The 26588-nt window shown below is 45.2% G+C and overlaps 13 protein-coding genes across 13 annotated transcripts, besides 1 other annotated feature; 8 read left to right on the top strand and 5 right to left on the bottom strand.

The window, feature by feature from the left end:
• Positions 1-103: 103 nt before the first annotated feature.
• Positions 104-766, top strand: PUMCH_005053 (uncharacterized protein; the record flags this gene model as incomplete). Its single annotated transcript, XM_063023963.1, has 1 exon — positions 104-766. One exon carries the CDS (start codon positions 104-106, stop codon positions 764-766), a length of 663 nt encoding a protein of 220 aa, XP_062880033.1.
• A 426-nt stretch (positions 767-1192) lies between these two features.
• PUMCH_005052 (uncharacterized protein) lies at positions 1193-2050 on the bottom strand (the record flags this gene model as incomplete). Its single annotated transcript, XM_063023962.1, has 1 exon — positions 1193-2050. One exon carries the CDS (start codon positions 2048-2050, stop codon positions 1193-1195), a length of 858 nt encoding a protein of 285 aa, XP_062880032.1.
• Positions 2051-2767: 717 nt separating this feature from the next.
• PUMCH_005051 (uncharacterized protein) lies at positions 2768-3418 on the top strand (the record flags this gene model as incomplete). Its single annotated transcript, XM_063023961.1, has 1 exon — positions 2768-3418. The coding sequence occupies one exon, from the start codon at positions 2768-2770 to the stop codon at positions 3416-3418; it is 651 nt and encodes a 216-aa protein (XP_062880031.1).
• Positions 3419-4128: 710 nt separating this feature from the next.
• PUMCH_005050 (uncharacterized protein) lies at positions 4129-4737 on the top strand (the record flags this gene model as incomplete). The annotated part of the gene is made up of 1 exon (XM_063023960.1): positions 4129-4737. The coding sequence occupies one exon, from the start codon at positions 4129-4131 to the stop codon at positions 4735-4737; it is 609 nt and encodes a 202-aa protein (XP_062880030.1).
• Positions 4738-4780: 43 nt separating this feature from the next.
• Positions 4781-7324, bottom strand: PUMCH_005049 (uncharacterized protein; the record flags this gene model as incomplete). The annotated part of the gene is made up of 1 exon (XM_063023959.1): positions 4781-7324. One exon carries the CDS (start codon positions 7322-7324, stop codon positions 4781-4783), a length of 2544 nt encoding a protein of 847 aa, XP_062880029.1.
• Positions 7325-8671: 1347 nt separating this feature from the next.
• PUMCH_005048 (uncharacterized protein) lies at positions 8672-10144 on the bottom strand (the record flags this gene model as incomplete). Its single annotated transcript, XM_063023958.1, has 1 exon — positions 8672-10144. One exon carries the CDS (start codon positions 10142-10144, stop codon positions 8672-8674), a length of 1473 nt encoding a protein of 490 aa, XP_062880028.1.
• A 472-nt stretch (positions 10145-10616) lies between these two features.
• Positions 10617-12293, bottom strand: PUMCH_005047 (uncharacterized protein; the record flags this gene model as incomplete). The annotated part of the gene is made up of 1 exon (XM_063023957.1): positions 10617-12293. One exon carries the CDS (start codon positions 12291-12293, stop codon positions 10617-10619), a length of 1677 nt encoding a protein of 558 aa, XP_062880027.1.
• An 806-nt stretch (positions 12294-13099) lies between these two features.
• PUMCH_005046 (uncharacterized protein) lies at positions 13100-13831 on the top strand (the record flags this gene model as incomplete). Its single annotated transcript, XM_063023956.1, has 1 exon — positions 13100-13831. One exon carries the CDS (start codon positions 13100-13102, stop codon positions 13829-13831), a length of 732 nt encoding a protein of 243 aa, XP_062880026.1.
• Positions 13832-14428: 597 nt separating this feature from the next.
• On the top strand, positions 14429-15646 carry PUMCH_005045 (uncharacterized protein; the record flags this gene model as incomplete). The annotated part of the gene is made up of 1 exon (XM_063023955.1): positions 14429-15646. One exon carries the CDS (start codon positions 14429-14431, stop codon positions 15644-15646), a length of 1218 nt encoding a protein of 405 aa, XP_062880025.1.
• Positions 15647-16051: 405 nt separating this feature from the next.
• Positions 16052-16132: a sequence feature (Short protein (PUMCH_005044, WPK27647.1) was converted to a misc_feature.).
• A 1324-nt stretch (positions 16133-17456) lies between these two features.
• Positions 17457-20567, top strand: PUMCH_005043 (uncharacterized protein; the record flags this gene model as incomplete). The annotated part of the gene is made up of 1 exon (XM_063023954.1): positions 17457-20567. The coding sequence occupies one exon, from the start codon at positions 17457-17459 to the stop codon at positions 20565-20567; it is 3111 nt and encodes a 1036-aa protein (XP_062880024.1).
• Positions 20568-20691: 124 nt separating this feature from the next.
• PUMCH_005042 (uncharacterized protein) lies at positions 20692-21849 on the top strand (the record flags this gene model as incomplete). Its single annotated transcript, XM_063023953.1, has 1 exon — positions 20692-21849. One exon carries the CDS (start codon positions 20692-20694, stop codon positions 21847-21849), a length of 1158 nt encoding a protein of 385 aa, XP_062880023.1.
• Positions 21850-22428: 579 nt separating this feature from the next.
• PUMCH_005041 (uncharacterized protein) lies at positions 22429-25221 on the top strand (the record flags this gene model as incomplete). The annotated part of the gene is made up of 1 exon (XM_063023952.1): positions 22429-25221. The coding sequence occupies one exon, from the start codon at positions 22429-22431 to the stop codon at positions 25219-25221; it is 2793 nt and encodes a 930-aa protein (XP_062880022.1).
• Positions 25222-25342: 121 nt separating this feature from the next.
• On the bottom strand, positions 25343-26146 carry PUMCH_005040 (uncharacterized protein; the record flags this gene model as incomplete). Its single annotated transcript, XM_063023951.1, has 1 exon — positions 25343-26146. The coding sequence occupies one exon, from the start codon at positions 26144-26146 to the stop codon at positions 25343-25345; it is 804 nt and encodes a 267-aa protein (XP_062880021.1).
• Positions 26147-26588: the final 442 nt, after the last annotated feature.

Genomic DNA, 26588 nt, shown 5'->3' with positions numbered 1-26588 from the left:
TGACTTTCATTTATCAAATTCATTGTTACTTTGGACAGATCTTGACAACTAGCCTGTGACTGATTGTTCCCCACATTGTCTTACTAAATCGCTACCAACGACAATGTTTTCCTCACAGAGACATATTTCGCGGGCCGCACGCCGTTGGGCGTCTACCGGGACTGGAAAAAACTACTTCCAGTTGTTTCCGAAATCATTCCCCAACCAGGGCCCTCCAAAAGATCTGTTTCTTGTCAATGCTCGGACTTTAAGAAAAGAGTTCAGGGCGCTCCAAAGTCAAAACCATCCAGACATCATAATGGGCTCGCTGTCATTTTCGGAAAACAAAGGTATAGATGAAACCTCGTCTTCCATCAACAGAGCCTACTCTGTGGTGAAAAACCCATATATGAGAGCTGCCCACATAATAGAGCTTCTTCACCCCGAGCATTTCGATATCACTACAGATGAAACTTCAAAACAATTGATATCTAAATTGAAGAGTAATTCTGCGCAGTCATTGAACTATGAAGAGCTTTTGATGACTGTGTTGGAGGCACATGAGGCATTGGAGATGGCAAATCGAGAACTGGACTTGGACGTGGTCCAAACGGAAAACGACGAACGAATTGATGAATGCGAAAAAGAAATCGCCAAGCTACTAGGTTCTCAGCCAATCGACTGGGACAAGATAATCGCAGAGGCGATTAAGTTGAAGTACTGGGCCAACATTGCCAACGGGATCAAAGAATGGGAGCAGGGCAAACCAGTTCTTTTGACACATTAACATTTAAAATAAAGTGAACACAAATTTTCTGTTGATCGTAAGTTTATACATTTAAGAAGAAATATAAGAATGGAGTCGAGCGGAGGTTATTAAACGCTCAGGCGGGTTCAAACATTAAAATGAGTGTGCAGTTTCGCTCAAGTGCTGATTTCAATTTGAGTTTAAAACCTGCAAATAAATTTGCTTGTCAAGGTGACGTTTTGCAGCCACTACAAACAGGGACGACCGCGGGCTAACACACCAAGAACAATTGCAAGTAAATACGAAGGGTCAGATACTGGGCGTGACAGCGCGTGCTGAAAAACAACACGGTTCGTTGTTAGAACTGGTGGAATGAACAAGCAGAGCAGGATAATTGATGTTGAAGTTTCAGCGCCATGGAGCATAGAGCCGGGGTGAACTAGGAGTAAGTGGTTGTGAATTTCATCAGATGCCTTCGCTGGCCATAGTTCTATCGTCATCGAAATCCGGCTCGATCTCGCTGGCCTCAGAAACAGACATATCCACGCCACCATCATTCGCAGGCGGCAACTCCAACTCGCACTCGGCATATTCGCGACGCTCCTCTTCCAGCGCCGGATACTGGCGCAACCACTTCATGCGTGGCCCCGTAGCACTTGATTCATGAATCTTGAAACCAAATAATCGTATGCCGAAATTGTCCTGGTTGACCTTGTTGATACGCAACTTGCACTGGTTCTCGATCTCGGGAAACATCTTAACTAAAAGACCCGGGAACGTAGTCCCGAAAAACGCACCATCAATGTTCAAGTATCGTGAGCTCAGTGGCAAATATATATCGCTGCAACATGGACAGTACAACCGCACCGTCTCCTGGCCCGGTATATCTGTGGCTCCCACAGGAATGAGATGCATGCCGTCACAGTAGTAGCGCGGACAGATTCCAAATTCACTTCTCTCGAATTTGCTGGCCATGGCCGTCAAGCCAGGCTTGGAGATGATGTATCGAGCATGGATGAGTCCATACAAGAGCTCTGCAGAGTGTGATAGCAACAGCTTATTAGGCAAGTCGGACCGTTTACCGGACCCAGACCGCAGGCCATTTCCGGCATTGGTGGTAGGCGCATCCTCTGAAGTTTCCACCTGGTAATCCAAAATGGTATACAAAGCTTCTCTATAATAGGGCACTTGCAGGGAAAGGCCGGTTAGATTGAAGTCGTCTTCTATAAACTCTTGGGCGACGGGAACGAAATAGTCATGGCCAAAGGACTCGCAGAACTGTTGGATCCACGGCACGTAATCATCCTCAGGATCCGAAGACATTGGCTTTGTGAGGTGCTGTCTTGGATTATTTTTCTGGTTGATGTGTGAGGGTAATGCTATCGGGTCACGTGAGAGCACCGGTTGGTTTGATATTAGGCAGAAGAGGTGTGGGTCTCATTGACAAGAAAAAGTCAAATATAGCGTAAAAGTTTTTGTTGATATTTGTAGCTTTTGTGATTTAAGAGCTTTTTTGAGTTTTATTCTCTTCTGTGTGGCTGCGAAGTTGCTTATAGACCTTGTTCTAAATGGTACACAAGTTACGTTTTTGATGAATCCTCTTCGAATAAAAAGACTTTCATTGATTTTTTGAAATAAACGCTTTCTGTGCTTCTTTGTATAATAACCTCATTCATTTCTATAAATGCTTGCATTGTTGTTCGAGATCTTGAGGTGACACCAATCAATCCAAGATCCATCCCATTTTTTACATTCTTGCCAATCAACCTCCAGATCTTTGCATCCATTCGGAAAATTCCTGTTTCTGATGACAGCTGGTGAGCAAAATACGTGACAATTGTGCAACTCGTGCATCCCCTACAAATAATTACCCATCCCAAACTCACTTCACGTTGGAAACGATTGTTCATATTTTATGCCAGAATATACGCATGATATAGTAGTTATTTACTCAAGATACATTTGCTTGGAAGCTCTGGCTAAATTTAATAAGAAGATAGAACCACAACCAATTCGAAAAGGGTCTGCTTACCTAAAACGATGCCCAAGAAGAACGAATCGCTGGATGAAATCAACGATGCATGGATTCGAATTGATTTCGCGGTCACGCAACTCAAGGAGAAATTACCATTAGACGAGTTAAAGGTGACTGATCTGTACGCTAACAAGCAGTCAAACATGGGTGACTTGCTACTGGATGATGTACGGAACATAAGTTATGCTATTTTTGCTAGAGAACATGCACTCATTTCTTTGGCCCAAGTGAACAGAATCGCCGCCAGGGTGGCTCAGCTTAAGAAGAACTTGGGCTCGGGTCCCCAGTCGAACACCAATAGAAACCACATCAAAATGATTGAGAGAGACGCCAAGGTTATTAAAGATCTCCAAAAAGAAAAAACAACTTGTTTTAACATGCTTTTTGATGATATGAAATCATATGAGAATGTTCTTGCCTCATCTGGCATGAAAGACTATCTTGGGTCAAATAACCCAGTCTTAACCCAGTCTTTCAAAGTACGCACGACATGTCGGAGGGTTTGTCTTGCCGGGAAAGATATAGATATTGTTGCGGATCGAGTTGTAAAGTCCTACAATGTGATACACAAACCCTCTGAGACTGTCGACAAAAAAGATACATCTTCAACCGAATCTACGAGCATCGACACAGAGGATATTTCTGAAAAGTCTTGAAAACATCAGGAGGAGAGATTTGGAGGCAATCGGCCAACAATGAGGTATTTCACGCTTGGAATAATAGCACAGATCAAAGACAGTTTCTTTGATAGGCATGAAATGAGTATATGTATTCTCATTAAATGAAAATTTGATTTTCTTTTGCTCAATTTCAGTAGATCTGCATGAATTATCCCGTTTCCTTCTTATACTAGTTGATTGAGTTGGAGTTCAAACTATCCACTTCGAATGGGCGGATCACCAAAGGGCACGCTACAAATGATACGATTGGAGAGTGGGTTTCCAAATAATTAGTGATAAAGTTGCCTCAAACATACGCCATAAATAGTGGTTGTTACCCTCTCGCATATTTCGAATGTTTACGAAAGAAGCAGAACCGTCAGGTGAGAGAAAATTTTCGAGCTACAATAGAAACAAAACATAAGAATAATAAAAATAAACACTCAACATCTTTGTGGGATGCCGGTTTAATTGTAGCTAATCAGTGTTGTAAAGCCTAATCAATCAAACTAATACTAAACCACAAACCGCTCATTGAACCTGAACGGAAAATTCTTACAAAACAAAATATCTGTGAGCTTCTTCTTCCAAAAAACTGTTCTCACTTTCTGCCACATTTCCTCAAATTTTCCAGCCCCTCCGTAAATATACCCCACCATTCACTCCATCCACCATTCTTACCTGTAACTCTTACCACAATATCATCGATGTTGGACCTAAACTCATCCTCCGTGCTAACACTAATACTTGTAGTGCTCATTGCAAAGACTGTCATCACTTCAATTGGCAAGCCAACGCTTCTGAACAAGTGCTGGAACTTATATTCTGTTGTGGCTTCCAGAGCAGGTAAACCTCAATTTGTGGAGCTTGCAAAGAAGAGACAGGAGTTGGTTCAGATCAACAAGGAGCGCAAATCCATCAGCGCACAGGATCAGTACGCCAAATGGACCAAGTTGAACCGCAGCTTTGACAAGTTATCTGCAGAGGTAAAGACACTTGCAGACCAGGTTTCTACCGAGAAGGCTACCGTCAATAAGGTTGTCAATGGTGCCGTTACCCTTTTGACCGTGGCTCCTATTTGGTTTTGCCGCGTCTGGTATAGAAAAACCGTTCTTTTCCACTTTCCCTCGGGATACTTCCCGGGAGTCATGGAGTGGTTTTTGGCTCTCCCGTTCACTGTTAAGGGCGGAGTGGGCCTTACCGTATGGATGTTTGCCGTCAACTCTGTGTTGAGCTCGATCGTCTTCCTTGCGCTGTACTTGGTAGAACCAGCCGTCCAGAAACCAGACAAGGCCGCTAGCACGAAATCACAATAGCTACACACATCTAATTTTGCACCAAAAATGTATATTAAAGTATTTAGTAAAGAGCTAGTTGCTCGTAGAAGCGCTTTTGCATGCACACCTTGAGCTCATCATTGTCGGCATTAAACACGTACCTTCCCTTTTCTCCCCGGTCTACTCTCTCCTTATCATCTCTGTAACTATTCATCAAAAGAACCTGTTTCTCGATGCTTACATCTGAGATTGCCGAGCGATCGGCCTCTACACCGCTGAAGTACCAAGGATCAATCACCTTGGTCCACGCCTGTAGATCAACAGAGTAGGAGTATACAGCATTTGTTCTCTCAATGACAACCAATGGAGTTCCAGACTCGCCGTCAATGTCAATTGCTTTAATTTTGTCGATGATAGCCTCATTGATAGAGTTTTGTTTCTCATCAGATACAGACTTCTTCTCGACCTTCTCACTTTTGTCCTCTTTATCTTTCTCCTTGTCCAGAGACTTCTCGCTTTCAGTACCAGTGCTGGGTCTAGGTACTTTCGGAGCTATCAATGTCTCTGCGTTCAAAACCGGGGCGATTGAAACACCGCTGACCACTTTAGAAAGATCACCATTTATAGACCAAGAGGAAGCAAATTTCCAGCAGTACAACAACCCAGAGCTGGTCAAAAGAAGAAGCGTTCGATTTTTTTGTCTCCATGCTACTACATTACTTCCAAGCTCAAGTCCTGGACTAGCATAGGTCCCTGTGTCTGCACGAACAACTTGAATAGTGCCATCAAAGGAAACGAAGACATAGTGCGACAAGATTCCTTCGTTCAATATTGGAATAACTTGTTGAATGCGGTATGGAAAATAGAGAATATAACTCTTATAATCACCATTGTCGCTACTTGTGATAGAAACTTGGGTTGGATCCTGGAAGTCTAAACGCTGTGCAAAGTCAGGCAATGCAACATCATCGATCTCTGACCACATTAGTCCATTGCGAACTTCTATGGTTGAGATTACCTTCTTGGTTTCGTCGGTAGAGTTCTCAATAATCTCATTGGGACGTTTTATGTGCTCAATAGCATTGGCAATGACTTGAAAGTAGATATTCTCATCAATAGAGTCCAAAGTTGATGTGTTAACTAGCTCGTTGTTTTGTCTAAGAAGTTCTTTGTTCAGTAGAAGGTGAGAGAGCTCAAGGTTCATAACAGCTTGGTTGCTGAAAAACACATCCGGAAGGGAGGATATCAATTTGAAGGGTGTTGGGTATTTGTACAGCATCAAGTATTTCCTGTACTTTTTGAATTTAGTTTTCGTTCCCACGCTAGACTGTCCCTGTAATTGAGCGGAAGTGTCATCCAAGCCCATATCTTCGTTGTCATTGTCAATATCATCGCCTTTTTTGTCTTTATCTGTGTGAGACATTGAGCGCAGAGACAAGCCATGAACAGCAGCTTGCACTCCTAGACGAGGCAAAAGGTAAGAAGTTTGCGACAACTTAGAAGAGATATCAAATCTCTTTACTTTAACAATCTTGGAAGCAGCTGCCAGCAGCGGAGTGTATTTCGAAACAAGAGTTGGAGCTACTCTTTTCTTTCCTCCCTTGATTGTTGGTGTATTAAGGGTTAATTTCTCACTTTTCTTGGTAGTTGGAGCTACTGACAATGGTGGTTGAGTTAAGACCGTATCTTGAATAGGTTGAACAGGCTTTGGAGGCTGTAAGTCTGCTTTGACTTGGGGTTCCTGACTCAATTGGGGGCTTTTATCGAGATCTTTTGCAAGTGCTTCCAAACGAAGTTGGCTTACTCCCTCAGGCATTATCTTGGAGTCTTGATCACCGCCAAATTTGAGAAGTTGGGTATCGATAGCTTCTTCGCTGACAATCTGACCAAGCTCGTTCTCATCAAAGGTTACACAGGTGATCAGTCCATCAAGAGAGCTCAAGAAGATAGTCTGGCCGTCTGGGGTCCAGCACATGTCTGTGATCGGGCGGGCGGTAACGTCGTGGAGCACAACGAGTGGTTTCAGGAGGGCGGTACTCCAAATGGCAAGCGTTCTGTCCTGTCCTGCCGATGCGAGAATAGTTGTGTAATCTTTAGAATCTTTGATGCGAAATAAACGAGGGGAGAAGGCACACACCTCACATGGAGCTTCGTGGCCAATAAGTGAAACATCTGAAGCCCAGTTTCCTCGATTGACAACAACGATTGAGGTGACTGGTCCATTTGTAGCGTTGGGTATAGCGATGTGTTGACCATCCGGAGACCACGACATTCTACGGAAATAGGATGTGAGCGGCAGCTTCAGGAAAGGCTCGAAGACGACCAGCTCCATTTGGAACTCGTAACTACCCAGTCCGTCATGCTTTCGGTAAAATCTGAAGATACGAACAGTACGATCATCGGACGCAGTGGCGAAAAACTTGTTTGCAGGGTCAAAAACAACACCTTTCACCATCGACTGGTGGATATCGTACCGTTTGATACGTTCAAAGGTAGTTCCGCTCCATATGATGATCGATCTATCCAAGCCTACAGTGATTAGAAGGGATCCATCAGGAGACCAGCAGATATCTTGCACGTCATTATCATGAGCAACTAATCTTTTACGAACGGTCCAGTGCTCCATGTCAGGTTCAGCTTCGCCGAACTGTTTGGGTCTATTTTGCAAATCGTCGTCTTTCTCCCAGATGAGCACGATCTTATCGTCAGATCCAGACGCAAGAAACCGTCCATCGGGCGAAAATTTCACGCTGGCAACAACACCGTTGTGCCGACTAACCGATGCCAATGGCCGCGTTATGGTTGCCAGCTTGTGTAGGTTTAGTCTATCGGATAGATTTCGAGATTGGGCATCTTCCAGCGTGGCGTGGTCTCTATAACGCAAAATCGACGCTACGTCCCAGATACGGACCTTGCCGTCCAAACCGCCCAGGGCTAATTTTGTTCCATTGTTGTTGATGGTGACTGAGTAGCATTCTACGGATCTGTTTTCAGCTGCGGTTAGTCATGGCCACAGGTTGAGCAATTGAATTGAAATTTTCAGAACCGCGGTATTGAAAAATCATACGCAAGGATTACATACCTTTGTGCCCTAGCCATGGAAGCTTTATTACCTTCATTTACAATGAGGTTTGTATGTCTACAGATGAATCGCGGGGTGAAAAGTGTTGATTAGGGAGAAGAATCCGCGAAAAAATGAATGTAGCTGAAAAGAATTAGAGAAAAAACAATTCTAGATAGTTTCTGCCTAAGATGTTGCGCCTCGTCTTTCCCAATTCTTAAATGGTAACTTGACGACTTCCGAAGTATCACCTAAAGCAACATTCTTTCCATGTTCTATTGACACTGAAATCTTAAATCTTATTTTTTTTATCGTATTTTCTGCTGTCGATGTAGGATTAGTCATTTAAAATACAATAGTGCAAATGACATAGAGAGATCAGATCATGCCCTCGAGAACAATGATTAGCGCCTTGAGAACTAACACAACGGCGAAGACATGGATGAATCACGGTATTTGTCCTATTTTTTACTGTTTTGATTGGTTTTCTATAGATGAAAAAGAATCGTAAATCGAAAACCATCGGCCTTTCCGCAAGATATCATAGCTCTAATGAGGGCACACTTCCAACGTTCAAAAGTAAATTGAATGAAGCTCGCTTGAAATGTAATATAAATAGTGTCATAAATTGGAAGTAATTAAATCAATTGAAAATGTGCTTGCAACTGCTGAACGATATTCGAGCATCAAGGGAGTATCCTGAGGAACACAGCAGGATGATGTATGTGAGACTGAGATGCTACAATTTCTTCATTACATTTTGTATTTTCGTTGAATTCACCAAAATCAGTTGATGGATCAACGCGACTAGAACCATGTATTTAAACGAGAGAAGAAGTGGGCGAATCATGCTTGCCCAAAATCATTGGAGACAAATAAAAGATGACACCAGGCCTCACATTATCTTCACAATCACAAGCCAAACTCGGCCTTCACAGCTTGACCAAACTTCTCCAATCCTCTCTGCAAATCATCCAATGGCACGGCAGCATATGTTCCTCTGAAGAAGATGGTATGCTTATGAGTCTCATCGACTGGGATCTGAGGTTGAGGAGGAGTGGTCTGGCCATCGACCTTGAACCACGAGCCTGGAATCATGAGACAGCCAAACTCCAATCCACGGTTATAGATGGCATCCTCAACTTTCAATGGGTCTTCGCCGAGCTCTTTGAACTTAGGATGCTTTGAGGCGTCAATTTGGACAATGAAGAACATACCGGCAACAGGTGGCAAGACCGTGCAGACTTCGAGAGGGAAATGAGCATACAAAGAGTCGATCGCAACATCTCTCTTATGGGTGTATTCAGCTCTCAAACCAATCAACCAGTCCAAGTAGCCAGCTTGACCCCATCTCTGGAAGAGACCGTTCAAGGTAGATTGGGCGAAACCAGAAGGACACTGGATACTGACCTCATGAAGTCTGACAAAACGTTCAAGCAACTTCTCCTGGCCAACGATCCAGCCGAATCTGGATCCTGGCGCGATTGTCTTGGACACAGAGTCAAGTCTAAGGACTCTACCGTCCACATCCATGGAAAGGTAAGAGGGAACCAAGGCCTTGACAAACTCCTCGTGGCTATGCACGTGTTTGCCTTGTCTCTCCTTCTCGTCTCTGGTGTATGTTTCCATTTGCAAGAAGTAGTATGGCTCGTCCTCCACAATGATGAAGTCGTGCTTCTGGGCCAATTGGTAGATGGCTCTTCTTCTTTCTTCACTGACGCATGATCCCGTTGGGTTTTGGCCAGTGCAGATGGTGTAGAACAACTTGGGCTTAGGTCCCACCCAGTTGTCCAAGACCTCGCTCAATGCCTCTGGAATCACACCCTCGCCGTCCATTTGAACAGGGTATGTGGTGACACCTTGAGCATGAGCCGTCTCCAAGGCAGATGAGAAACTGAACTCCTCGACCAAAATGGCATCGCCTCTCGTGACAAAGGTTCTCAAACATGCATCCCACGACTGTGTGTTTCCAATAGAGGCAATTGCGGTCCAGTCCTCATAGGGAATCTTGTGGATGGTATCAGTGTGCTTCTTGACGAAGTCCATGAGCTCGGTGTGGCCTTCGGTGAATCCATACTGTAATGATTTAGCCAAGTTCACATCGTGGTTTGCAGGGTCATTCTTGGCTGCATCCTTATACACTTCCACCACGGTCTTATCATCTTTGGTGATTTGAGCACCAATTCCGTTTGCGAATGGCGCAGAGGGACAATCAGCGGAGATCTTGTCAAATGGGAAGTAATCGGAGAGTGGAAGACCACCGCCCAAGAATGTGATTCCAGGCTTGTTGTAGTACTTGAAGGCTCCTTTCAAGGGGGAGTTTTTTCTGGACTTGGCCTCGACACTCAAATGGTGCGATAAGTCTTTGGCGGAAGGTTTCGTCATGGAGAAATAAATAGGTACAGAGGGTGATAAGTGAGGGGAGGTGATCAGAATTTATCTAAGGCTTTATAGTAGATTGTGAGTAATCGGCCTGCAGACGGGTGGAAATTTCCAGCTTGTCTGCAGGTACTATCTATCATCGAGCGAGTCATCTCGATTACCCGTGTTATCTGGAGTAGGACTGCGAAGTAGAATGGGTTGGGTTTTAGAAGAGAAGGTAGAAGTAATATTGCTAAGACATGAACTTCGACACCTGGTGAAATATTCGGATAAGAACAGCGCTTTGGACCAGTCGTTTTGGTGTGACCGTTTCCGCATACGGCATTTACCGACCCCCGCGATTATGCGAGCATATCCGATACATAGATGGACTTGACTCGGAGTAGTGAGTCAAGCCAGTATGAAAACCAAGGTGATGAAATGAGAAAGAAAAATAAAAATGGTAGTAAAACAGAAATGATCAACGGAAGATGAATTATCGTAATTGCAGGAACGCTTCGAGAAGCACTGACGACAGCGGCCGGTCATTGCGGTTCTTCTCAAAGACATTCCAGAAGCGAAGAGTCTCGTCTCCAGCCCCTGTCACAATTGTCTCTCCATCCGGCGAAAGCGAAAGATATAATACACGGTAAGTGTGTCCGGTAAGCTGGGCAATCTGCTGCAAATTGGGGTATTTCCAGACAATGATCTGGTTTCTGGAGAAGCCATGGGTCGAGACAATCTCGTTGGAGTTCTTCGACCACACCAAATTGCACACTTGCGATCCTGTGTCAACATTATTGATTCTGGTTCCAGTGAGTGTGTTCCAGATCTTGATTGTTTTGTCAGCTGTGCCACCTCCAGAGGCGAGAATACCCCTCTGATGAGGTGACCATGAAATGGCCTTCACGGCTGCGTTGTGTTCCGAGAACTGATGAAGAGGAGTGGAGTTGAGGCCGTCCCAAATGAATAATTTGTTGTCATTTCCTCCGCTCGCCAATTTGTTTTCCTCTACGTTCCACTTGAGGCCACAAACCTCCTGCTTGTGCGATTCGAAGCAGTTGATGAAGTGACTAGGATCACGCACGTCTCGATTGTATATTTTCCTGTCGCGTGATCCACTTGAAAGAATATGTTCGTTCCAGGCCAAAGAGCTGACTCTTTGCGTATGCCCGGTCATTGTCCTAATACATGAAATTTTAGTAGCATCCCATATTTTCACCTGCCCGCTATGGGTACCAACAGCTAGATGGGTTCCTGCCCCAATCCAGCTCAACGAAGTCACTTTGTCTTTGTCTTCCAACGTACATAATCTTTCAACGGACTGTGTCAGGCCGTCCCACAAGTAAACCGATTCACCTAAGCCAACGGCTAGCATATCCTGCAGTCCCCAGTCTACTAGATTAAGGTAGAAGTCATCTGATAGCTCGGGTGCATCAAGCACTCGGTAGGGGACTTTCAGGATGGTGCGAGGTTTCTTCTGGGGGCTCAACAAGAATTTTTGAGATTCCTGTCGTACGGGCGACAACAGAAAAAGCTCCAGTTGTAGGTCACGCGAGGCAGGTCGCAGTTTGCTCGGCAGCTGGTATGTGAACAAGTTCGTCTTGCGCCGGGGTGTTCCGAGCAAGGTCGTTTCAGAGCTATTTTGTGGAGTCTCGCGTCTGCTAGCAGCCAGCGCGTTTGCAGAACGTTGCGAAGATTGGAGATCCACAGACGAGCCCGACTGAGATCCTGGAGGCCGCGAGAGGTCAGCGGTAGCCATTGGCACATTATCGCCAAAAAGCTCAGCCTTGAGGACAGAAGAGAAGTTTCTGTTAGCTTCTTCTTCTTTGCGGCGCTCGACCTCGTTGGCCGAGAGTTCAGAGGTATCTTGCCGGTTCAGTCTTGTGTTTGGGGGATCCAAAGTTGGGTCCTGGTTGAAAAGCAGAAACGCGGCCTGCAAATCCACGCCCGTTCTGTTTGGAATATAGCGGTCGCTGAATAACGGGCGCCCTTGTGCACATCTCCGTCTGGGAGACGTTGGAGGAGCATTCTCGCCTGGTTGTGGAGGCGGGAGGCTTCTGGTGGAACGTGAGGGAGACCGGGGTGTTTCCAACGGCACGTTGTCCCATTGCAAACGGCCACCCGGCGTTGGCGAGTCCAAGGGCGAGGGTTGTCGTGGAGGACCAGCCATTACTGAGTTTAGTGGTAAAAGTTACAAGCGAGATGGGGTGTGAAAAGACTGTGGGAACTGCTGCTTTTATATTTGACTGGTGATGGTTTTCAGTGGTAGTGCAGGCGCGAAGTGCCGCAGAAGTGTTTCTTGATGGATGTGTGCCAGTATTGCAACAGTAGTCTTGTTTTGTGGTATCGTGTTCCTGCAGTGGGAGCTATTTGCAACTGTGTCAGCCAGCGTGAAAACATGGGGAGGAGATAATACAGAAACTGGAGGATACATTCGCGATTTTGGCGCTGCAGAAAATCTCAGAAAAATATGAAGTTAATTAGGGATGAAGCCAAGCTTTTTTGGCCGTTTTTATCGTAAAAATGATGGACTCTTTGCTTTCGCAACCACTGTTAAGCCTGGACCAGCCTTCACCAGATTCGATTGCAAAACAGAAAATATTCGATGAAAAAAAAAGCGTCACAGTGAATCTCTGATTTTAAGTTCGATTCTTTATAATATATAAGTGAAATTTATAAATTCAGGTTTTATCCCATTTAAGTATGTAGTATATAGCGGACTAATGCCTGTGAACAAGCACACAAGTAAGAGCAGAATACGACTCAAAAACACCCAAAAATATTCTCCTCATGAAATAAACTTGTCAAACCATTTTTTCACAAACTTCATCTTCTCTGAGAAGTTGCCTCCCCAATCCCACCTCCTCCACCAACTCCGTGGTGTACGGACCTCCTGCCGCCAATGAGCTACCCGCCTTTTGTCTTACACCAACCGATTCTCCAGATCATCACACGGCAACACACCACCACACCGCCATGTTGCGCCTTCTCACTCCCAGAACGGCCTCTGCCGTGTCTCCATTGGCCCGCTTGTCCATCTCTGCCGCCAGAAACAGCAGCATCATCTCTGTCCACAGAGACATCAAGGAAGACAACCAACAGCTTCCCTTTGAGTTCAACGCAGAGAACTTGAAGCGTGCCAAGGAAGTCATTGCCAAATACCCCCCACAATACAAGAAGGGTGCCTGTATGCCGTTGTTGGACTTGGGCCAGCGTCAGTTGGGCTTCACCTCCATCTCCGTCATGAACTACGTCGCCAAGATGTTGGACATGCCTCCCATGCGTGTCTACGAGGTGGCCACCTTCTACACCATGTACATGAGACAGCCAATGGGCAAATATAACTTGCAGGTGTGTACCACCACGCCCTGTCAGTTGTGTGGCTCGGACGAGATCATGAAGGCCGTCACCGACTTCTTGAAGATCAAGCCTGGTCAAACCACTCCCGACAAGCTCTTCACCTTGCAAGAGGTGGAGTGTTTAGGTGCCTGTGTCAATGCTCCTATGATGGCCGTTGGCGACGACTTCCACGAGGACTTGACCGCTGAGAAGACCGTCGAGATCTTGAAGACCTTGAAGGCCGGCAAGCCCTTGGACAAGATCGGCCCTGTTTCTGGTAGACACTCCTGTGAGCCACACAGCGGTAGAAAGGTCTTGAAGGCCGCCGAGCCTCACGACATCCTGAAGGTTACTAGAGCCGACTTGTAAGATAGACAACGAGAGGGAGAGAAGATGCAAAAGCAATGGCCTCTTGCGTGCGCTTGTGAATAGGCACATGATCTAGCATCTTGTAAGTTGGAGTCGCTGCAGAGCCATTGCGTCGATGTTGCACATTGGGTGCTGAGTCGCTTAGATACTGATGCACTACGGATATTCGAGATACCGACGCTGAAGTCGGCTGCATAGAAAATAAATGTATTTTAAGAGTGAACAACTATAAACTTGAATCTAATTTAGGGATTATTGTGACGGGCATTTCAAACACTTATATACCTTATCCACACTGTATATCATATCCACACTGTCAATCTTATCCACACTATATATCTTATCCACCCTACAAACTTCATACACCGTCATACCACCTACAACAAATTTGAACGAAAAAAAAAAGCAATAAAAAAAAATATTCTTACCAAAATTCTATAAATCCAACGTCGAACATTCCGCGACGTGGAATTCCTCCCCATCCCGCTGCTTCATTAATTTTTCAGAGTCATTGAATCACGTCACGTGCCGGTCCCTCAGTGAGAAATACATCTATCCAGGGCTACTCCTCTATCCACCTCCACTACTTCTCCAACCATGGTCAAACCGACGAAACCTCACCACATCGAAACCGAATTGGTCTTCTCCAAGTCCTCGGACCAATTCAACGCATCCGTGCCTCCCTTGTACCAGTCCGCCACCTTCAAGCAGGAGTCGCTCTCCAATATGGGCGAGTATGACTACACCCGGTCTGGAAACCCCACCAGAACGTATTTGCAACACAAATTGGCGGCCATCATGAAGGCCAATCAGACGTTCGCCGTCACGTCTGGTATGGGATGTCTTGACGTGATTGTGCGTCTTCTTCTGCCAGGCGATGAGGTGATAGCCGGTGATGACTTGTACGGAGGTACCCATCGTCTTTTGACGTACATGAACGCCAAGGGCGACCTCAAAGTGTTTCATCATGACACAACCAACACGGAGTTGATGAAGTCCAAGATCACGCCCCGCACAAAGATGATCTTCTTGGAGTCCCCCACCAATCCTTTGATCAAGGTCTGTGACGTCAAGGCCATCAGCGACTATGCGCATTCGGTCAATCCTGATGTTATTATCGTGTTTGACAACACTATGATGACTCCTTTGTTGATGACTCCTTTGGATCTCGGTGTAGATATCCAGTACGAGTCCGCTACCAAGTACTTGAACGGTCACCACGATATCATGGCCGGTGTCATTGCCACGCGTAATCCATCGTTGGCCGAGAGAGTCTACTTTGTGATCAACTCTACAGGATGCGGCTTGAGTCCCTTCGATTGTTGGTTGTTGAGTCGTGGCTTGCGTACATTGGCAGTTCGTGTCGAGCGCCAACAGAGAAACTGCGTCAAGATTGCCCAGTTTTTGGAACAGGTCGGCTTCAAAGTCAGATATCCGGGCTTGAAGTCCCATCCACAGTATGAGTTGCATCGTAGCCAGTGTCTGGGCGCTGGTGCTGTGCTCAGCTTCGAAACCGGCTCCGTGACGCTTTCCGAAAAGATCGTCGAGGCTTGTGACATTTTCGGTATTGCCGTTTCCTTTGGTTGTGTCAATTCTTTGATTTCCATGCCTTGTAAGATGTCTCACGCTTCGATTGACGCCAAGACAAGAGAGGAGAGAGACATGCCTGAAGACTTGATCAGATTGTGCATCGGTATCGAGAACATTGACGACTTGATCCAAGACTTGACTCGTGCATTCTTGAAGAGCGGAGCTGTGAAGCTCAACGAACGCGATGAATTGTTCAACGCCTTCCCAGTCCATCCCAAATTGTAAGTGCGCTTCCGTTGCCGCACCCAACCCTAAACATTGAAAATTTCCTCCAACAGGTATTGTGTTTCTATTCAAACATTTTCTATTCATTTCATTCTCGGAACCTCCAACAGGTTTGTGATTTTTACGTTCCGTGGTTCTTACCACCTGGTCAAGAACCAGTTCAGTCTATTGTTGTGAATATCTAGACATCATTGTGCCTACATCTAGGTAGAGTCATCTTATTTCTTTCCAATATCAATATACATTGTCACAGATGTGACGGCTAGTAATACTTTCTCGAGTACTGCGAGAAGACAAATAGGAGCATCCTTTAAGATAGAACAATCTATCTAGTTCAAACCATATTCCTTTAGATAGAACAACCTATCTAATTTAGACCAAATTTCTTCAAATAGAAAAATCTGCCTAGACCACATCGTCTTCTTGAACGCCAAGGGAGATTGCCTCTGCATTCATATTGTCCGGAAGACTTACACTTTCCACCATTTCCAAAGCAACGAATACTGCTCCAATAATAAAAATGATCAACGCAGCGAAGAAGCGGAACCAGCTGCCGCTGCTCACAACCACGGCAACAAAGGTATATGCTACATGTTAGTATAGGGGAGACAGCCCTGAACCAAAGATATACGTACATAAACCCCTTCCAACGAAGGAGAAGAGGAAAGACCCATAAGAATAGGCTTGGCTGGGAACATTGAATTCTGAACGTTAGTATTTGGGGTATTGTGCTTGGTCGAAGCTGATTGATGAATTAAACATACCAAGAAGACCAATGACGAATCCAAAGGCAATGACATAAACTCCAAGGAGAAACTGCACAGTTAGTAACTTAAAAATCAATGAGAATTTACAATTGTGTACATACAGAATGGCTGGTGTTAGTAGGGATAATATATGCTAAGAACTCGAATGGGGGTGACTTACAATCCACTGAAAAGTTGAGAGAGACCACATAAAACCTGGCGTTAGTAGATAAAAATAGAACATTTCAGGAGCTTACTTACGGTAAGACCCGCGACAGTCAAATTGACCACTTTGAATGCCTCGAACGAATCTTCGCCTAAAGAAACCATGTTGTTGATTGACACGATAAGATAATGGGGTGCGATATGGGGTATCTGCTAATAATAGATAGAGTAATACAATGGAAGTCTTGTATGAATTATTTTGAAATTGATTTTTAATGTCATTGTCTCAAGTTATTTTATTCGTTTATTTATGAGTACGTCAAAATTAGGTTTTGTGCTGGCATTTGGTTGGTTTGATGAATACATGTCGCACGAATTGTGACCTAGTCTAATGGTAAGTGTGATTGAAGAAGTGAACTTTTTCAAGGTCGAGGAGACTGGATTAAGTTTCGGTTTATTTCTGTAAAAATCGTTTTTTCGATGTGTTTGTAGCAGAGTTGGCATGACTTCACATGTATTCAGCTGAATGTTGTGTAGCAATAGCTAAGGAAGGTGGTGCCAACAAATCCCTGCGACACAACTATTTCTTCAATAATTACAAACAAAATTGTCTTGTCTTCTTCTAATTCTATTTTTCAGATTGCAATACTTCAACTTCACATCTATATACCAAAGCTTCATGTCTATGTCTAGAAGCCATGAACAATAGAACCATGCAGCATCCGCCAATTGGTCACTCCCAAAAATCAAACGAAATTCGTACCATTTTGAGCCGCCCGTCTCATCTATATTTCAAACCAGTTTCTCGAAATCAATAATTCACTTCTCATCTATCATCGCCAACACGCGTTCCTAACTACTCTACATACATACTTTCTAACCGAACTAAACTTGACTCAATGGCAGAAACTACCCGCCTAGTTAGGCTTGTGATAGACCAAACAAGTCCCGACAACAACACAAGAAAAGCCGCCGAGCTTGCATTCACAGATTATGTGCGTGAAAACCCGTCAACGGCTGCTTTCGAGCTAGTGATGGCTGCCACTGTTCCCGAAGACCAACTACCCTTGGATGTTCGTCAGTCGTGCTTGCTCCATTTGAAACGGATTGTTCCGAAGTATTGGTCGCTTGCGTTCCAGCTGTTTGTGGGGCCTCCCATTGCTCAGGACTTGAAGGCCATGATTCGTCAAAACTTGATTCTGCTCGCTACGTCCTCGCCCCACTCCAAGATTCGCCTGAGCAGTGCATACGTGATCGTGCAGATTGCGGGCTCTGACTTTCCGGACGAGTGGCCCGAGTTGCTTCCCAGATTGTACGAGCTGGCGGTGAAGTATGACAATCATGTGGCTGTCTCTGGAAGCTTGACTGTTCTCTCCGACCTCTTTGATGATATCATCACCGAGGAGCAGTTCTGGGAGGGCGGCTATGGTCGCGAGTTTCTCTCGCTCATCTCCAATGTGTTGTCTCTGGAACAGTTGGGACTGGAGTCAAAGATAAGCGCCCTCCAATTGTACTCGACAGTATTCTCCACTCTTCTGAGCGTCCAAGCAATGCAACTGAAAGAAAGGAAAGAGGCCACGTTGGTCCACGTCCAGTCTTTTTCGGCGCTCCTTCTATCCTTGACCCAAAAATCAATTGCCACATCAAACGCTTCGCTGTCTATTCTACTCGTAGAATTGCAGCTTCGCGCACGTATTTACATGGTTCTCGAAGACATATTGGGCTCGTTCTTTAAGCAAGTTCCCCAAGAAGTCAAACAGAGTCTATTGACAGCTCTTGCGGAAGACTTCGTTAATGTCTCGCAGATTTTCAGAGAAGTATTTGTGCCAGAGCAGATCACTGCTCAATTTACCAAAACCGATGAGCTTCGGGATCCTCAGGACCCTGTCACACTCCTTGTGCCTAACTTGCTTGAAATTCTCTCTCTTTTGCAACAGAAGGTACCATTATCCGATTCTTGGTCCTCAGATGCGTTCAATCTTTTTACTTCAAGTCTTGCCGCCTACTCAGTGATGCCCGCTCGCACCCTTGGAAATTATGAGTCTGATTTCAACACTTTTGTGACGGACTCAACCGAATTGTCTGGAACGACTAGCATTAGAGATTCGATCTCAGAGTTTTTGAGTAATTTGAATCAGAAGGACTCTGTACGTATATTCGAGATTGTAAATACTATGGACACTGGATCTGATTGGAAGCATAAAGAGGCTTGCTTGGTCGTTACAGAGGGTCTTTTCTTAAATGAGAATATCGCAACCTTGGGTAAAAACATACCTATTGCAACCTGCCTTTCTCAATTAAGCCGTCTTTTTAGTGCTCCTCTGAACTTTCCCTTTGTTTGTGCTAGAGCTTTCTTTGTCATTCCCAGATTGATGGACAGATTTTCTTCGCAAATCTCTGTTGCTTCTTATGCCTCAGTGGAACTCAAAAAGATGCTCGAGTTTGCAAAAGCTTCTATAGGTACTGATGAAGCTGGTATTGTGATTGCAAGTGCTTTGATCAGTGTCACTTTGTGGAAGAATATTGATAACTTCAGTATTAGTCAGGTTGATGTGTCTATCCAGGATCTTATTTTCCATTTGTGCAATCTGCTTGTCGAGGATAGTGAAGAGGACACTTTGCCCGTGCTCATCGAAGCAATCTCTGCTGCAATTGGTATTTCAGATGAGAGAGCTCAGACCGTTCAAATTGACAGTAGTGGAGTTTCTGTTATCGAATTGATTATGAAAATTTCTTTCAAGGAGGCGGCAAATGTGCAATTGATTGTTGATGCGACTGAATGTTTGGAATCGTTTTTGGAAGATCTTAGCATCGCAAATTATCTCCAAGTTTGTGAAAAGTGCGTCCCTTACCTTATGCAACAGATTTCAGCCTCTCTCGTCAAAACACCGGTTGAGTACACTCCAGAATTGAGTCTCCAGCTCGAAATGTTGTGCATCATCATTTCTCAATTCCCATCCGACAGCGGCAGTCAACAGTTTCCTCCACAATTGTTCTCTTTTGTCTTTCCATCAACTTCTAAGCTTATAATGAACAGTAATGATGACGAGATTCTACAAAAGGCTGCAGAGGTGTTCAATGCAGTAATCCAAAAAGCTCCGGAACTAGTTGTTGAATACAAGGATGAAGAGACAGGCAGCTCTGGAACTGAGGTTCTATTGGCAATCTCATCGAAATTTTTGTCACCAGAACTTTCAGATAGTGCAGCAATGAACTGCGGTTTGACAGTCATTTCTCTTTTCGAAAACTTTCAGAAGTATCTTAACGACGAATTCTTCTACCAGCTCCTTCAAGCTACAGTTAGACGTCTAGTCATCGCGAAGTCGATTGTGACAACCGAGAATCTCATTATGGTATTTTGTAAGCTCGTTCTCAGCACATCTCCTGATTTAGTCATTCAGGCTTTGACATCAATGAAGATTGTTGATGAGCAAAACGTTGCTCATGATGGTTTAGAACTAGTGATGCCAATCTGGCTCAACAACTTTGAGGTGACCAGAGGATTCGAAAAAATTAAGCAGAATGTCTTGGCCTTAGGAAAAATATTTTCCGTGGATGATAGCAGACTCTCGCGCTTGATTGTGAATGGAGATATCATTCCCTATGATGGCGACTTAATCATCACCCGTTCTATGGCCAAAAACATGCCTGAAAATTATACTAGAATTCCTGCTCCACAGAAAATTTTGCTGCTTCTCGCAGGCGAGTTGGCGTTCCAGTGCCAGCAACCTGATCCAGAGGATTACCTCCCCGACGAAACAAACGAAGGCGACGACGACAGTGACTGGGAGGAGATGGACGATATTGGAGTTCCAAACTATGAGAAATTGAAGTCATACGTCATGTCAGATGGTGAAGATGAGCCATCGTCGCAAGACCAAGGCATCAAAGAGATCTTGGTTCAGTTCTTCAAGGAGTGTCTCAGTAAGAATCTAGGCAACTTCAGTGTCTATTATGAAGCTTTAAGTGATCAGGACAAAACGGTCATCACCGAAAATGTCGTCTTCTGATAATTTCTGCATCAACATGACACTTGATAAATTGGCTGCAAAGAGCCAAGCCAGTATTCCTGCAGGCTGCAGGAGATGAGTTCGAGGGTCTCCAACTCACTAATCATACCCTCAAATGAGTTGAATGTTGCGACATTTGCGTCTCAAAATACCAAAAATGTCGATTTCCACTCGCATATTGCCCGCAGACCCGCGGTCCATTTCCTTTATCGGTGACGTTCCTGTCTTTTCCGATAAAGTCACAGAAACAAACTTGCATCTAGCGGCAAAGGAAGTTGCTAAATCTGGCTCGGTCGTTGCCTTCCCTACCGAAACCGTCTATGGACTTGGAGGCTCGGCATTGGAGGACTCTTCAGTGGAGGCCATCTATGCTGCAAAAAATCGTCCAGCAGACAACCCTTTAATCGTGCATGTCTCATCTTTGGAACAGGTGGGACGGCTTATTCTCACACAACTGCATAAGATTCCGTCTGTTTATGATGAGCTTATTTCAAAATTCTGGCCAGGCCCTTTAACCATTCTTCTACCAATTGAGGAGGGGAGTCCTGTGCTGAACTTGGTAACTGCTGGTCAGAAAACTGTTGGAGTTCGCATGCCTAGTAACAATATTGCACGGGCCCTCATAGCATTAAGCGATACGCCTCTCGCGGCACCATCTGCGAATGCATCTACTCGTCCCAGTCCGACTCTTGCTAGCCATGTAGAAGCCGATTTGAAGGGTAAGATCCCTATAATTTTGGATGGAGGCGCATGTAGTGTCGGGGTGGAGTCAACCGTTGTTGATGGCCTCTGTAGTCCCCCTATGTTACTTCGGCCTGGTGGTGTATCGCCTGAAGAGGTGAAGCAGTACGGTGGAAAGCAATGGCTGGACCTTGTGTTGGCCAAGAAGACGGCAGGCAAAATGGAGCCCGTAAGAACTCCAGGAATGAAGTACCGTCACTATTCGCCCAGCGCCAAGGTTGTTTTGTTCAATAATTGTGGTGATGGTCGCCATGCTGTACAGAAGTACATGGAGCATAAGCAATGCAAAGTGGCATTGTTGCGAACCAAAAAGTTCTGCTCTGCGGCTGACATGGGCTATAGCGATTTTGTTGAAAGAAATATGGGCACGACCGCTGTTGAGATTGCACGCAATTTGTTCAAGGACTTGCGTGCTGTTGACGAAATGGGCGTGGAGTTGATCCTCGTGGAGGGAATAGATGAGGTGGACGATGGCCTTGCGGTAATGAACAGACTCAGCAAGGCTGCAAGCGAGACCATCGATGGAGCCGACCTTCAGTAGAATTTATAGAGCTGTTCCCGAGCGGCACCCAACCAATGCATAATATGAACTAAGAGTACACGATGAGAATCAGCAGAAAAAGTTAAATAAAGAGATAGAATACCGAAAACATTCGGACTTTTGAGTAATTCAGGCTATTGCTGGGCTCACCTTCATCTAGCTATGCCTTATGAACTTCCTACCTTTGAAGACCCTATGAGAACAAGACAACGCAAATAACGAAAAAAACTAATAAGAAAATAAAAATAAAAAATAGAAAATGAGATCAAAAACAAACCAGATATCTTCTAACTAATTTTCCCCTGATCATCCAATTTGCAGCAGTCTCGGAAAAATACAACACAGCCGGATCAGCTGTGCTGTCTGCAGTGCGCCTCATACTGGAGCGCGACCAAAATCTCCAGGGATTCCAGTACGCCTATTCATTCATCTGCAATAGACGAATTGACGTATTCGGCTATACGGAATTGCACCCACGTCCAATCAGCAACTTCCCTTCGCCCGAGCCCTGCACCCCACCCCCAGTTCCCTTTGTCCGGACCACTACTCATTTCTCCAATCTAGATATTCCAGAACACAATGAGCAGCCCTCCATTCGACAAAGAAAAGCTTCCGTCCAGCCGCTCCGGGACACCCTCCGTCCACTTCTCACAGCGCTCGGTTGAAGACACCCTATCGGAACTCCAGACCGATCTTCAGGCTGGTTTGTGCAACAACCAAGACGTGGTCCACCGTAGGCTGGTCCACGGAATCAACGAGTTGAGTTCCGAGGAGGAGGAGTCCTTGGTGATGAAATTCATCTCGTCTTTTTATTCGGACCCGTTGATTCTTTTGTTAATAGGCTCGGCCGTAATTAGTTTCTGGATGGGCAATGTAGACGATGCTGTATCCATCACCTTGGCCATCACCATTGTAGTGACCGTGGGGTTTGTGCAAGAGTACCGTTCCGAGCAGAGTTTGCAGGCGCTCAACAAGTTGGTGCCGGCGGTGGCCAAGTTGACTAGAAACGGCAACACGTCCAGTGTGTTGGCCTCTGCGTTGGTTCCTGGTGACTTGGTGCACTTCACTCAGGGCGACAGAATCCCTGCGGATGTGCGTTTAACGGAGGCTGTCCACTTGACTATCGACGAGTCGAACTTGACTGGCGAAAACCGCCCGGTGAAGAAGCAGGTGGAGGCTGTGCCTTACCACCCACAGCAGTCGTACAAAGACTTGCCCGTCACAGAGCGTAGCTCCGTTGCATTTATGGGAACACTCGTCAGGGATGGCCACGGTGCTGGAATTGTCGTCGGAACCGGTGCCAAAACAGAGTTTGGTGTAGTCTTTGAGATGATGTCCGAGATTGAAAAGCCCAAGACGCCGCTACAGCAAGCCATGGACAAGTTGGGTAAAGACCTTTCTGTGTTCAGTTTCATTGTCATTGGTCTTATCTGTTTGTTGGGTATCATCCAGGGCCGCAAATGGCTCGACATGTTCCAGATCTCGGTTTCGCTTGCTGTGGCTGCCATCCCAGAGGGTTTGCCTATCATTGTCACTGTCACTTTGGCACTCGGTGTCTTGAGAATGGCAAAGAGAAAAGCTATTGTTCGTCGTTTGCCTAGTGTTGAGACTCTTGGTAGTGTGAATGTTATTTGCTCAGACAAGACAGGTACTTTGACCCAGAACAAAATGACTGTTACCAAGATTTGGACTTTTGACTTCAAGAACTCCAGCTCGGACACCTCTCCATTTTTGCTCGTGGATAAGCTCGATAGCGCCAACTTGCACCGCAGTATCACTCCAAACATCTCTAGTGTGTTAGAAACTGGCTCCATTTGTAACAATGCCAAATACTCCCAGGAAAATGACAAGTTTGTTGGAAATCCCTCCGACATCGCTATTGTCGAATGCTTGCCTCACTTCGGAATCGACGATGCTCGTGCTACCAAACTGAGACTCTATGAGTTGCCCTTTTCATCTCAGAGAAAATTCATGGCTGTTTGCTCTCATGCTGGAGACACAAGCAGATGCGAAACTCACGTCAAAGGTGCGACTGAGGCTATTTTAAGATTGTGTACCAAGTATGCTGACGAGAATGGTATTGTCAAGCCAATGACTGCTGAGGTCAGCGACTACATTTACAAGACCTCGGTGACTCTTGCTGAAGACGGTTTGCGTGTTTTGGCCTTTGCCAAAAACCACCAAAGATATTATGATGAGTCTGGTCTGTCGACTCTTTTGCCCTCTGACCTTATCTTTTATGGACTCATTGGCATGAAGGATCCTCCTAGACCAAATGTCGGTAGCTCTATTGCCATGTTGATGCGTGGTGGTGTTCACGTTATCATGATCACTGGAGATGCACCATCTACCGCTGCTAACATTGCCAAACAAATCGGTATTCCTTGTAACAATCCTGGTTCCATCATGACCGGTGATCAGCTCGAAAGCTTGAACGAAGATAGTTTGAGCAGTGCTATTCTGAATGTATCTGTCTTTGCAAGAACTTCTCCGGAACACAAAGTTGCCATTGTGAAGGCTTTGCAGAGAAGAGGCGATGTCGTTGCTATGACAGGTGATGGTGTCAACGACGCTCCTGCTTTGAAATTGGCTGATATTGGTATTGCCATGGGTAAGACCGGAACTGACGTCGCAAAGGAAGCCGCGGATATGGTCCTTACTGATGACGACTTCTCTACTATATTGTGTGCCATTGAGGAAGGAAAGGGTATTTTCTACAACATTCAGAATTTCATTACCTTTCAATTATCCACCTCCATTGCAGCTTTGTCGCTTATTGCCATGGCCACTTTCTTCGGCTTGCCCAACCCATTGAACGCTATGCAGATTTTGTGGATCAATATACTCATGGATGGCCCACCAGCCCAATCCTTGGGTGTTGAACCAGTTGACCATGAGGTCATGAACAAGCCTCCTAGAAAGAGAAGTGACAAGATTTTGACCCAGAATATCTTGAGGAGAGTTGGTCAAAGCGCCATTATGATCATCATTGGAACCTTGTACGTTTTCATCAAGGAGATGAGTATTGATGGCGAGATCACTGCAAGAGACACTACCATGACTTTTACCTGTTTCGTTTTGTATGACATGTTCAATGCCTTGGCATGTCGCCACTACTCCAAATCGATCTTCGAGTTGGGTCTCAACAATAAAATGTTCAACTTCGCTGTTGCCGGATCGCTTATAGGCCAGCTTTGTGCCATCTACGTCCCATTTTTCCAAGCTGTGTTCCAAACAGAAGCCCTTCTGTTCCGCGATTTGGTTGGTTTGACGATGATTACAAGCACGGTCTTTATTGGAGATGAAATCAGAAAGTATCTTTTGAAGAGAAACAACACGACGGTGAACGGATACAACTACGGAATGGTTTGATGAGTGGAGAGATTATGTATACTAGAAAAAGATTCTTTTAACCAATCATATAATAGACTTTACAGTATGGAAATGTAGTTCAAGGCTTAGGAGCGGTCTATGTACAAACTGTGCCACTCAATCAATGTTTTCTAATTTCCTCAAGCGACACCACGCCGCTAAACTCTGGATTCTCGAGCTTCTCGTACATTGTATTAGCGACCTGCTCCGTAGAAGCAGCCGGTCTGAACAACTTGCCTATAGGAGAGTTGTGGAAGACAGAAAACTTCAGGAGCACGCTATAAGGCTCGTTGATAGCCTTGCCCAACAACAGACGCAAGTTGATACCCTCGTTTGGGTCAAACATGAATCCCGGTCTCATGAAGATACTACGAAGAGGCTTCTTGCGAGCCAACTGATACTCAGCCTCCCGCTTCGTCGTCAAGTACCCTTCGGGGATGATCACCGGAGGTATACTATCGGCGGAAATATACACAAACGACATATCCTGCGACTCTTTGTTCTCCTCCAAGAACGCATCAGCTGCAAGCAATGCCGAGTCACGCTGGATGGCCGCGTAGGTATTGTGAGGAGTACGTTCCATGGGGTTTGGTCCCTTAAGCGTGGAGCATACCTTATCCATATCCTTCAGAGGATTGAAGTCCAGATTCAATGTCTTCTTGTAACTAGTATTCTCAAACAAGATGCCTACAGAATGCACAATGGCGGACTTGCCCGCAAGCTTTTCACGATACGAAGCAGGATCGAAAAGATCTGCCTTCTCCCAATTGACCTGTTTCATCCAGTTGCTATCGGCACCCGGTAAGGGTTTGGGAGCCTTGCCAGATCTGGAAAAAGAGGTGACGGACCAGCCGCGACGCACGCCGACCTCACATAGTTTGCGGCCCAAGAAGCCGTTGCCTCCAAAGACTGCAATTGATTTCATAGCTGTCAGAATGAGTGTAGTATGGTGTGTTTGCTGTAGAGATCAGGGTGTAGCAAGGAAGGTGAGAGTGGGTAGAGGGATGAGATGATTAGTGCACAAATTCGGAAATTGTGTGGAAATTTAGGGGAAATTCTTTAAATTGGAATTGTCTGATTTTATTTTAGCTATAAAAGGGCGCTATGTGCGCTTGTCTTCTTCGTTGGCCCATCATAAAGAATGGTTATTGATAGAGGAAAAGGGATCTGAATTTACTGAATTCCCTACTTGTTTCTAGTCAAACCAAATCTCATCAATTTAATTGAAATGTTTAATATCCACAGTTCCAATATGATCTGAACCACTTCAGTGTTGTCTGATACTTGAAGAGTTAATTCATACAAGTGTAACCGAAGGATATGAGGGAAACAAAATAGAATTGAAACTGATTCCAGTTAGTATCCTG

The sequence above is a fragment of the Australozyma saopauloensis genome, chromosome 7 (assembly GCF_035610405.1).
Source record: "Australozyma saopauloensis chromosome 7, complete sequence".
NCBI classification, from domain to species: Eukaryota; Fungi; Ascomycota; class Pichiomycetes; order Serinales; family Metschnikowiaceae; genus Australozyma; species Australozyma saopauloensis.
Note: the sequence above shows the minus strand (reverse complement) of the source record. Positions and strands in the feature narration are given on the sequence as shown.